At 51.9% G+C, this 10,753-nt stretch overlaps 1 protein-coding gene across 1 annotated transcript in view; it reads right to left on the bottom strand.

Moving 5' to 3' along the window:
- The window catches only part of Wdr62 (WD repeat domain 62), a 45,502-nt gene continuing 34,749 nt past the window's right edge, over positions 1-10,753 (bottom strand). The window contains 11 exon segments of the mRNA XM_010631949.2: positions 1-714; positions 2,276-2,524; positions 2,615-2,754; positions 3,240-3,914; positions 4,051-4,111; positions 4,192-4,333; positions 4,456-4,567; positions 4,855-4,989; positions 5,680-5,783; positions 6,122-6,249; positions 8,165-8,383. Of these exon segments, the coding sequence (XP_010630251.2) occupies positions 697-714; positions 2,276-2,524; positions 2,615-2,754; positions 3,240-3,914; positions 4,051-4,111; positions 4,192-4,333; positions 4,456-4,567; positions 4,855-4,989; positions 5,680-5,783; positions 6,122-6,249; positions 8,165-8,383 (1,983 nt within the window). The 3' untranslated portion in view covers positions 1-696.

Genomic DNA, 10,753 nt, shown 5'->3' with positions numbered 1-10,753 from the left:
GGAAGTAGCAACTGCTCAAGGCAGGAGGAGGGATATCTATCTACCTATCCTTCTATCCAAACTTTGCCCAGTGACACACCTTCTCCCACAGCCTTCACCTCCCAGCATCACACCCAGCTGTAAACCCATCAGTAGATTAATCCAGCATCACACACCTATGATCTGGTCACCTCCCAAAAGTCCCACGTGTGAGCATCTGAGCAGGCAGGGACCAGGGAAGTCACAAGGGCTGGTACAAGGCGCAAAGGGGGAACAAGAAGCTATTAGAGTAGGTACAAGAAGCTTTGTGGGAACATCTAGATATAAGCCATCACAGGAGGCCTCTAGGGAAGAATCTGTACTTCCTTCCTGCTACCCTGGTATCTGTACTTCATGCCTTTGCTCCTGGTTGAATGAGGACGTAATGCTGGATGCTACAGCAGCCATGTTGCAAATGTGAGGTCCTAAGCTGGAAGTCAAAGGTGACTCCGGGTGGGAGAGGAAGAAGCCAGGACCATGATGGCACAATCAAGGAACAAATGTCTACAGTTTGAACTCCTGTAAGCCAGGCATTTCTTTTTTAGAATGGAAGCCTTTACTAATAAAGGGTGGAAGGATAGGTAATTCCATGAAGTGGTCTCCTGGGTCTGTGAACACCAAATCTTGCTCTGGGAACCTTGGGTGGGCGTAGAGGGAGCGTCTAGGCAGAGATCAGGCCTACCTACAAGTTCTGGGCTGCAAGGCAGAAGGAACAAGCTGTGAGAAGCAGACAATATTGGTCGTATCCCAAATACCACAAACAGGGATTTTACTTGAGGAAAAAATATTTCCTGGCCTAAATGCCTTGATGTAATAAGATCCTGCCTAGAGGGCCCATTCTCCTCCTACCTCATCTCCTGTTCTCTCCCTTGCTCACCCCATTCCAGCCATCCTGGGTTTGATGCTGTTCTTCATACATACTGTTTGGTCACCCCCAAGGCCTTGGCTTTGGCTGTTCCGTCTGCCTGGATGTGTTCCCAAAATGTCCTCTAAGCCTCAGCTCAACTGTCCCCGAGGGAAGGCCTTCTGTGACCCTTCAACCAGCACAGAGAACCCCTGGCCTGTTACCCAGCTGTGGCTCTAACCTGTGTCTGTGCTTTCTCCAAGGTGAGTGCCATGGTGGCAGATGCTTTGCCTGACCTGTTCCTCACTCTCCCCTAAGGTACAGAACAGTGATGGGCACCTGGGAGCTGGCAGGAGTTTCTGAACAATTGCATGACTCGTTCTGATGTGTTATATGACAGCAGAGTTGCATCTTGGTGTTGAAGCATCCAGCTCCATCACTGGCAAACTAAAGCTTGAGTCTCAGCTCAGGGACCATGTAAAGAAACTGGGTTTCTGAGCCCATTTCTAGTGGTTGATGACCACCACAAAGGCAGGTAAGTCACATGAGGACTGTGCTTTAGGAGAGCGTCCTGCCCTGTTGGCTTTCCTTTTTTTTTGAGGGGGGTTGTCTGACTTTCCTTTTTTTTTTTTTTTGGACAGGGTCTTGGCTTTGTAGTTCAGGCTGGCCTTGAACTCATTATGTAGTCCAGGATAGCCTCAAACTTGCAGTGATCCTCCTGCCTCAGTCTCCCAAGTGCTGAGATTACAGGCACATGCTCCTGTGCCTGGCTTTTTTCTTGGTACTGGGTATTGAACTTGGGTCCTTGCACTTGCGAGACAGGCAGCAGAACCACTGAGCTAAATCCCCAGCTCCAGACTTCTTTTTTATAGGGACTTGGAGAGCTGATCCAGGCCTGCTGCTGGAGAAGGGATCATTGGTTCCAGCTGCTGGGATTTTCTAGGGGTTGAGCCTGTTTGTCTAGTTTCCCGTTGCAATCAGCCCTCTATGACAAGCCCGAACCTTGAAGGATCTGGTGTGGGCCTGGCCCATGCACATAAGCCAGTTTTGTAGCAATGCAGGTACTGGTGGCAACAAATGGGTACAAGGTGATGACAACTCCATCGGCTTGCGGGCATCAACAGGGATTCAGCTGGGCACTCTTGGGGAGGACCACAAGTAGGCTGGGGAGAGGTGATGTTGGAGGCCATTACTGCTGGCCCCATGTTCTCTATACCCAGAATCCTGGAACTGAACCTGGCATGGAGCGAATGTGAGTCTCCCCTGAGCTAAGTCCCCCAAGCATGGCCTCTACCCTCCCTCCTTGCATTCATCTGAAGGTCTCTGTGGATGGACAGGCTGGGTATCAGGAACAACTGCTCCAAGCTGTCAGTTTATTTGCTTAAAATACCTATTTCTTCAGTCCTCCCGCACCTTCCTGTGCACAGCCTGCACCAGCAGCTCCGAGTAATGTTCTAGCAGGGCATGCAGGTCTGGACTGGCCAGGGGGCACAGGGTCAGTGGAGATGGGGGACCCAGGCTAGGGAGTGTCTGGGATGGGGGCTTGTCAGTCCCAATCAGCAAGCCATTGGCTTCCAGCTGGCTGTAGATCCACAGGAAGGTAGAAGTCAGCTCTGTTTGTGCCTGCTGCTGCTCTGTGCTCATCCGGCTGCTAGAGACCAACTGTAAGGGACGTGAACCTATCAGGGGCCAGCCAGGCCAGGCGGTCCCAGAGCCCCACAGCCCTCCCTGACCCTGGGTTCATTAGCTCACCGTGTGGTAAAGGTCAAGGGCTTCCTGGAAGGCAGTCTGCAGCTTGTGCAGGACACTTCCCACACTGCTCAGCTCAAGCGGGGTGGGTGGCCTGGGCTCCCTCCAGTAGCCGGGGCTGCTGTGGGTCAGACGGGCTGCATCTAGGGGCAAAGAGGAGGGAAGGGGCAAGGCACTGCACTTTCTAGCTGGGCTGAGGACCACGTGGTGGGCCGATTGCAGCCATGTCCCTCTGGCTAGAACACTTCCCTCTATCCCTGTTGCAGGTTTCTGCTAGATGTAACCTTCTCCCTGAGGCCGTTTCCCATCATCCTAAGTGGCAGCCATACCCCCTTCTCACCGCTCAACCCCTTCTCCTGTTTCTCTCCTTAGCACATATCACTTGGTGATACATTTGGCACTTTCCTTATAGGTTTTGTCTGATCTCCCCTAATTCACGTCAGTTCTCTGCTGCCTTGTTCCCCACCATGTCCCATGTCCCCAGAGCTTGGAACAAAGCCCACCACAGATCAAATGCTCATTGAGTATTTAAGTAAATGAACTAATGGATGAAGGGCACAGTCCCTGTGGCCAGTCCCTGAGCCAACTAGCATGGGGACGAGCACCTTGCCCCAAGGGCAGTACTCACCAGGGGAGGGCTCCCGGATGGAGGTGGTGTTACTTCCAGGCCTGGCTTCTGGAAGCTGGGGACTGTGCGGGCGGGTAGAAGGGGTGAGGGGTGAGGGGGCTGGGAGCTTTGGGAGAAAGGCAGAATTGTGGAGGCCCAGGGCGCTCACATCCACGGAGTGAGGGGTGAGGAAGCTGGCTGCTGTGACTGTGACACTAGGCTGGATGCTCACAGGCTCCTGGGACCAGATACATGTGGCCGGTGGCTCCAGCAGGGATGGGGGCAGAAGCCTGTCACTCACACTAGACAGGGTCAGTCTCAGGCTGGCTCGGGCCTCGTGGTTGCCCAAGGAAGGAAGGGCAGACTCTTGGCCCTTACTGACAGAACTGAGTGTCACCGTGGTAGTGATGGCTGGGAGCACCTGGCCCGGGGAGGCTGGCTCCCCCATGGACGAGGGCCTCTGGAGGGGCCTGGCCAGCTCAGTCATGACGGGGCCTTCACTGTTCCCATGGGAGGCACTGCATGACATCTTGCCCCCGGAGCTCACGGTGGTCTCCATGTAGGAACAGGTGGAGGGGGCACAGACACCCTCAGGTAGGCCTGGGGTGCATCCTGCACATGCAGGTATCAGAGACTTCCTGTTTGTTGGCAGCATGGAGGAGGGGACACAAGGTGCCAGGCCTGTTAGGTGGGAGGCTATAAAGGAAACAGATGGATCATGCTGACACCTGTCACAGAACTCAGGGACAGGTCCCTGCCCCAGGGGCTGCAGGCCACCTCCCACTGTTCAGCTGGGTACCCAGGACTGTTTATCTAGGACTGGGGCACTCACTCAGTGGGCACCATGCCTCCAGGGTTTCCAGGGGCTCCTCAGCTTTTCCCCTAGAGAGAACCTGAAAGCACAGCTCTGAGGTGAGGACAAGGCTCCCCGGCCCTCAGCCTTGTGTCCTGAGGGGGTGACCCCAATACTCACGTTGGTCCTGTCTGGGGAGGTGTAGCCAGTATCTGCTCTCAAGGGCTCTGGTCTGGGCTGGCTTCTCCCTCGGCCTGTGGACTTGACCTCAGGAGACTTCACAAGCTGCAGGGGCAGCCGAGGAGGGAAGGCACGGGTGAACCTGGGGGAGGAAGCCTGATGAGACAGGGACACTCACAGAGCCTGCCCTAGGTGCCTGAGGGTCACAGCTCTGCAGGAGCTCGGGACACAGTGAACTGAGAGGGGAGAGATGACCACTTCTACCTGGATGTCTTCTGAAGGCGAGAGAGGAACTGCGTGGAGATGCTCAGCCGGGGATTCAAAAAGTCCTCCGCCTCAGGGACCTGCACATCTCCCAGGGATCCGTGGAAGAGCTCTACAGGGAGATGCCCACAGGCCCCTGAGAATCTTCTCAGCCAACCAGCCCAGACCAGCCAGTGGGTTCCCAGAAACCCCCATCAGAAGGCCCCACACATATACTACCAGAAGGAACAGAGCATGGAGAGGTACTCTGTGGCTCAGTCCAGAAGAGAAGGGGTCTGCTCCTCTACCCCACTCCGGCTGTCACCTGCCCCACCAGAGGCAGCTCTACTCCAGGAACACCCAGGTTGCCTGGCACCAGACGGACAGTCCGGGCAGGTTTGGCAGAAGGCTGGGCCCTACCTTCAGGATGGGTGTCAGTAAGTGTCTCAAAGTGGTGGCGAAGAAACTTCTCTTGCTCAGGGGTCTGGGGCAGGGAGTCTTTGGCCAAGCTGGGCCCTTCAGGCTTGGACAACTCTTTTACTGCACTTGGGCATCCTGGGAGAGGTGGCGGGAGGGAGGGGCAGGACATAAAGAAGCTGTCACCGTCATGAGTCACGGCAGCCGCCACTTGCCAATGGAGAATGGCAGACTCACTTGCCACACACCCAGTTGCCGCCAGTCAAAGGTTCCCGACTTCCACACGAGGAAACAAGCTCAGGGCTGATGGGCCAGGTTTATTATATACTGTGACCAGCCCTTAGCTAGGCCCCTGCACTGCCCTTCCCCGTGTGCCTGGCTTTCCTGGCTTGTGGCGCATGGGCATGACAAACCTAGGGTTAGGCCGCGGAGGGGAGGAGGGGATGGGACAGTGGTAAAGCTGCCTCCAAGCTGGCCTCTGACTCCACTCAGTCTGAAGGAGACAAGATGGGTCAGAACCCCCACTGGGGCCCGTACCAGGTGAGCCAGGGGATCTGACTCTGCTGCTCTAGGTTTTGCGTCCCTATGTGGACAGCAGGGGTGATAGCAGTACTACCTCTTTTTATGGACCGGCCAGTTACACATCAAAGAGGTGGCAGAGCTGGGCTCTTGCCTCATGGTTAGGGGCTCAGAATCCTCAGGTAAAAGCGGAGACTGTGTCTGTTTCTCACCACTCTGGGCTTCAGGAGTACTGGGTCAAGGTCACTATCAGTGGGAACTGGCTGCATAAACAGATCACCACAGGACCCCTCTCTGCCCGTCACTCACCCTCAGGTGGGCTTGGATTCTTCGAACTGATGGAGGACAGCCTGAGGTAGGAGTCCCCTTGATGGTCTGCAGGCCCAGCCTCCCCCTCCTTCTCGAGGTAGTAGCTGCAATGCCAAGGGTGGCGGGGTCACAATGGGGAATAACAACTGGCCTCCACGCCCAGCGCTATGGCACCACACTTTGTTCCTGCTGGGAGCAATGCTGTGGCTTCTCCTGCCTCCTTCAAATGCCTCCTTCCCGCTGGGGTCCCTGCAGCCCATCGGACCAAGGAAACAGAGGCTGCAGCTGAGGCCACAGAGCATGGCTCCTGCCCTATCTGGGCCTCACCTGTTCCCACACCCATAGGCCTCCTAGGTGAGCAGAGAGCAGTTTTTCCAGGCTGTCCTATCAGCAGGGGCTTCTTCATTACAATTGAGGCCTCCATGGTACATAAGGCACCCACCTGTCTGCCCCTGTGACTGTTACGTCTGCCTCCGGGGTGCAGATGACGAGCTCGCTGGCCTCAGATGACTCCCTCTGTAGGGGCAGGAAGGAGGGGCACCCACAGCCATCGTCCTGGGGACTCTCAGACTAGGGGCAAAGAGCAGAGCTGACTGAGGCAGTCATGGCACCTATGGCTGTGACGCCAACAGTAGCACAGGTACAGGAGTGGTGCTGGCAGCCCCATGACTGGACACTGAGCAGGGCCTAGCAGCATGTCTGCTCCCTCTGTGCTCCCCTGCAGTGCTCCTCCCTGCACAGATGAGGAATAGGTACAGCTCCAAACATGCCAAGATGCCCAACCCCTAGGGTCTGTTCATATGATATTCAAGAACAGGGACGCTCAGCTTGACGGGGTGGCCTATGCCTGTAATCCCAGCACCCTGGGAGGCAGAAGCAGGAAGATCACAAGTCTGAATCAGCCTGGGAAATTGAGCAAGTTATCGACACAGACTCAAGATTAAAAAAATAAATAAAAAAAAGGGTGTGGTGACTCCTGTCTGTAATCCCAGCACTTGGGAAGTGGCAGAAGGATCACTGAGTTCAGACCAGCCTCAGCTACAAAGTGAGTTCAAGGTCAGCCTCAACTGCGTAATGAGACCTTGTCTCAAAAAACAAAACAAAAGAATAAAAAACGGCTAGGGATTTAGCTCAGCGGTGCCTGCCTGCCTGCCTGCCTGCCTTGCAAGTGCAAGGTCCAGAGTTCCAAAACAACAAAAAATTTAGGAATGCAGGTCAGTGTGGTGAAGGTCCTAGGTTCAATCCCCAGTACCACAAAATAAAACAAAACCAAGGTTCATGGTGAGAAGTCAGAATACTGGTTTCCTTGGGTGGTGGGAGTACTGACTGAGGTTTTCCAGGAGGTGAAAAATGCTCTGTATTTCGACTAGGGTTGTGGGTATACAAGAATTATACTATATAACTAAGATCTATACACACCACTGTATGTATACTATATCACAATAACAGCAAATTATATATTAGAATAAAAAAATAAGTTTTAGAAAAAACAGAGTAAGAATTAAAGTTGCTTGGGTACCTCTAAGGGCTCAAACCCTGTTTTTAGCACAGGATTCATATAAAAATCCTCAGGATTGCAAGTTCAAGGCCAGGCTGGGCAATGTAGAGTAACTCTGTCTCAAAATAAAACTAAAAAAGGGCTGAGGATGTAGCTCACTGGTATAGAGCCCCTGATTCTAGTCTCTCTGTCTGTCTCTCTGTCTCTGTCTCTGTCTCTGTCTCTCTCTCTCTGTCTCACACACACACACACACACACACACACACACACACACACACACACACAACTGGGCCTAGTGGCACATGCCTATAGTCTCTGCTCTTGGGAGGCTGAGGCAGAAGGGTTGTGAGGCCAGCCTGGGGTACATAGCAAGTTCAAAGTCAGCACGGCTTACATAGCAAAACCCAATTTCAAAAAACAAAAGTTCTCTGAGGTAGAGGACCTTGTTATGATCATATTTTGGAAAATCAAGGTCCAAGGAAGCAAACCCCTTATGCTAGGTCACACAGTCAGGGAGGGATTAAGCCAGGCCTCTACCTACTCAAATGCCCCCCAATTCAGGAACAGTCCTGTTCTCGAGCCCAAGTTTCTGTTTTTTGTTGTTGTTGTTGTTGTTGTTGTTTTTCAAAGAGCCCAAGTTTCTAATCTGCAAGCAGCCCATTCCCAAAGACTGTATCTGCCCTGGGAAGTCCACTGTGCACCAGGCCAGTAGTTCACCTTCCTAACATCCACCACCTCCATAAATCTCTCCACGCCCCTAGAATGGGATAGTTAGCCCTGTTTTTTTTTTTTTTTCTTTTTTCTTTTTTGGTACCAGGGGTTGAACTCAGGACCTTGCGCTTGCGAGGCAGGCAGCAGCACCACTGAGCTAAACCCCCAGCCCTAGTCAGCCCTGTTTTTAAAACAAGAGGGCTAAGGACCCAGGTCCTGGGTAGACAGACATGGTGGTGCAAGGGCTGCAGGCCAGGCTGGGTGGGCAGGACATACCTCATTGAGCAGGCTCACCAGGCTCTGTGGCTCCACTGGGTTCAGACTGAAGTCCTCCAGATTCTGGGGCTTCATGGGGGTAAAGTAGCAATCCAGGTCCTGGGCATCCAGGATGGTCTTGAGGGGCTCCTGGTCCGCCCGCTCTGCCCAGCGGCCATGTGGCTGGTAGCTGCGCTTGGTGTGGAAGGCTGCACCATCTGCCACATCATCATCTCCTAGCTTGAGGGACAGGGGACCATCAGGCAGCCATCCACGTGCTTACCAGCTCTGAGGAGGGCCATGGACACTGCATGGACCTCATCCAGTCTCCTGGCTTTAAACACCTTTCAGTCACAATACATCTCCAGCCCCGAACTCTTCTCTTATGCAGTTGTGCTGTAACTCCACGTTCAGTAGCTATTTCCAAGTTAACATGCCAAAAAGCCCACTCCTGATTCCCCCAACCTGCCCTCCTAAAGCCTCCCTGCCTTGGTTATTCTTTCCAGTGTTTTAGGTCCCAAACTCTGGCATTATCCTCTTTCCTCTTACTCTATCCCTTACACTCCACACACTATTTTATCTGCAAATTCTGTTAGCTTTGCTGTCCAAACACATCCCAAATATAGGTACTTCTCCTCAGCCCCACCCTGGTCCTACCTACTACTGCCTCCTGCCAAATGGCAGAGAGTGGCTGTTTGAGAACGTGGGCTCTGCAGCCCTCCTGCCTAGGGTCAATCATTAATCTCACATTTTCCCCCCTTTTGGCACTGGGAGTTGAACCCAGGACCTTCACACTGAACTATACCCCCAAGCCCTTTGTTATTTTTGAGAGATAGGATCTCACTAAATTGACCAAGCTGGGATAGAAACTGTGATTCTCTTGCCTCGCCCCCCAGGGTATGGGATTACAGGATGCACCACCATAGCTAGCCAATCTCACATCTTGTAATGCATAGCTGCATGACCCCTGACTAGTTACTTAACCTCTCTGTGCCTCAATGTTTCTATCTATGAAAGGAGAATAAGAAAAACCCTACCTCAGTGAAAATTAAGCATATGCATACAAGTAAAAGGCTAAAAGCAGACAAGTATGCTATAAGTATTAGCTGTCATTCTAACTATAACATGTGCTGACAAGGAGCAGGCTGGGGCCTGACTGAGACTAGCAAGGCACTGGCATTTAGTCCTTGACTTGAGGAATGACATTGTTCCTAAAATAAAGTCTTAAACTCAAAGTTTTGAATTCTGCTGTTGGCTTTTTTTTTAGAGGCATGAATAAATATGACAAATGGTTTATTTCAAAATCTCAAATTTTAGCCAACAGAGCACACTGACATGCTGTGAGAACTTTATGCTGTTATCACCAGAAAAGACACGATTATGCCAGGCTATACTTAAGGCCAGCATGAAAGACATAGCAAGACCCTGTCTCAAAAAACAAAAACTGAGCCGGGCATGGTGATGCACACCTGTAATCTCAGCACTCGGGAGGCTGAGGCAGGAGGATAGCTGTGAGTTCGAGACTAGCCTGGGCTACAGAGTTCCAGGTCAGTCTTACCTACAATAGTGAGACCCTGTCTCAAAAAAATAAAAATAACAAAAAACCCAAAAAACAACCCCCCCCTTAAACAACAATAAAACCCAGGAAAAAAAAAAAAAAAAAAAACCTGGGCCAGGGATTTTAGCTCAGGGGCATAGCACCTGCCTGGCACGTGTGAGGTCCTGAGTTTGATTCCAGGTACCAAAGAAAAACAACAACAACAACAACACCCCCCAAATCCAGGTAGAAATTCCAGATGATAGTAACCCTGGGACTTGTTTTCCAGGGAACCTGTAATTATTTTTCAAGTGCTATAGCATGAACCAGGACACTGATCCACAAGTTTGCTTCTCACACATAGAAACTGATTTTAAGAGGGAGAGATTCCAAGTTCCATCTAGCAGTGGACAGGCAGGACACTTTGGTGTGTGTCAGACACAGGCCCAAAAGGCAATATCTGCCTGAGCAGGGCTGAGGAGTAGGCTCCTGCCGCCACCTCCTAAAGATGGAAGGAAGGAGAGCTGCCCCGCCTGTGGCTCTGGCTCCTGGCTCCAGCCCCAGGCAGGGCCTCTCATTCTCCATTCTGACGCACTGGACTCCCAACATCCGTCTTCTTATAGGACGCTGGTCCCTACATCCTGTGGAGGGTGGATGTGATGTTAAATATACACACTCATCTCTCTCTCTTTTTTTGGTACCAGGAATTGAACTCAGGACGTTGCACTTGCCAGGTGGGTGTGGATGCTGCTGAGCTACATCCCTGGCCCTAACACATTCATTTTTGACAGGACACATACTTATTTTTTTAGTTTATACATAAATACCTAGCTTGCTAAACATAAGAACTGAATACGTTCTCTGAATTATGCACAATGGTTTAGTTATTTGACAAAGTTATATATAAAAAAATGAACTCGTTTGTGAATGAGCTACACTGAGTCCTAAAGAGTTGCATGAATGGGCTGGGGATTTAGCTCAGTGGTTCTGCCGCCTGCCTTACAAGTGTAAGGGCCCGATTTCGATCCCTGGTACCAAAAGAAAAAAAAAAAAAAAAGAGAGAGAGAGATGCA

Source organism: Fukomys damarensis, unplaced genomic scaffold, assembly GCF_012274545.1.
Source record: "Fukomys damarensis isolate Sample0158 unplaced genomic scaffold, DMR_v1.0_HiC HiC_scaffold_19, whole genome shotgun sequence".
NCBI lineage: Eukaryota > Metazoa > Chordata > Mammalia > Rodentia > Bathyergidae > Fukomys > Fukomys damarensis.
This window is presented reverse-complemented; position numbering and strand designations above follow the sequence as displayed.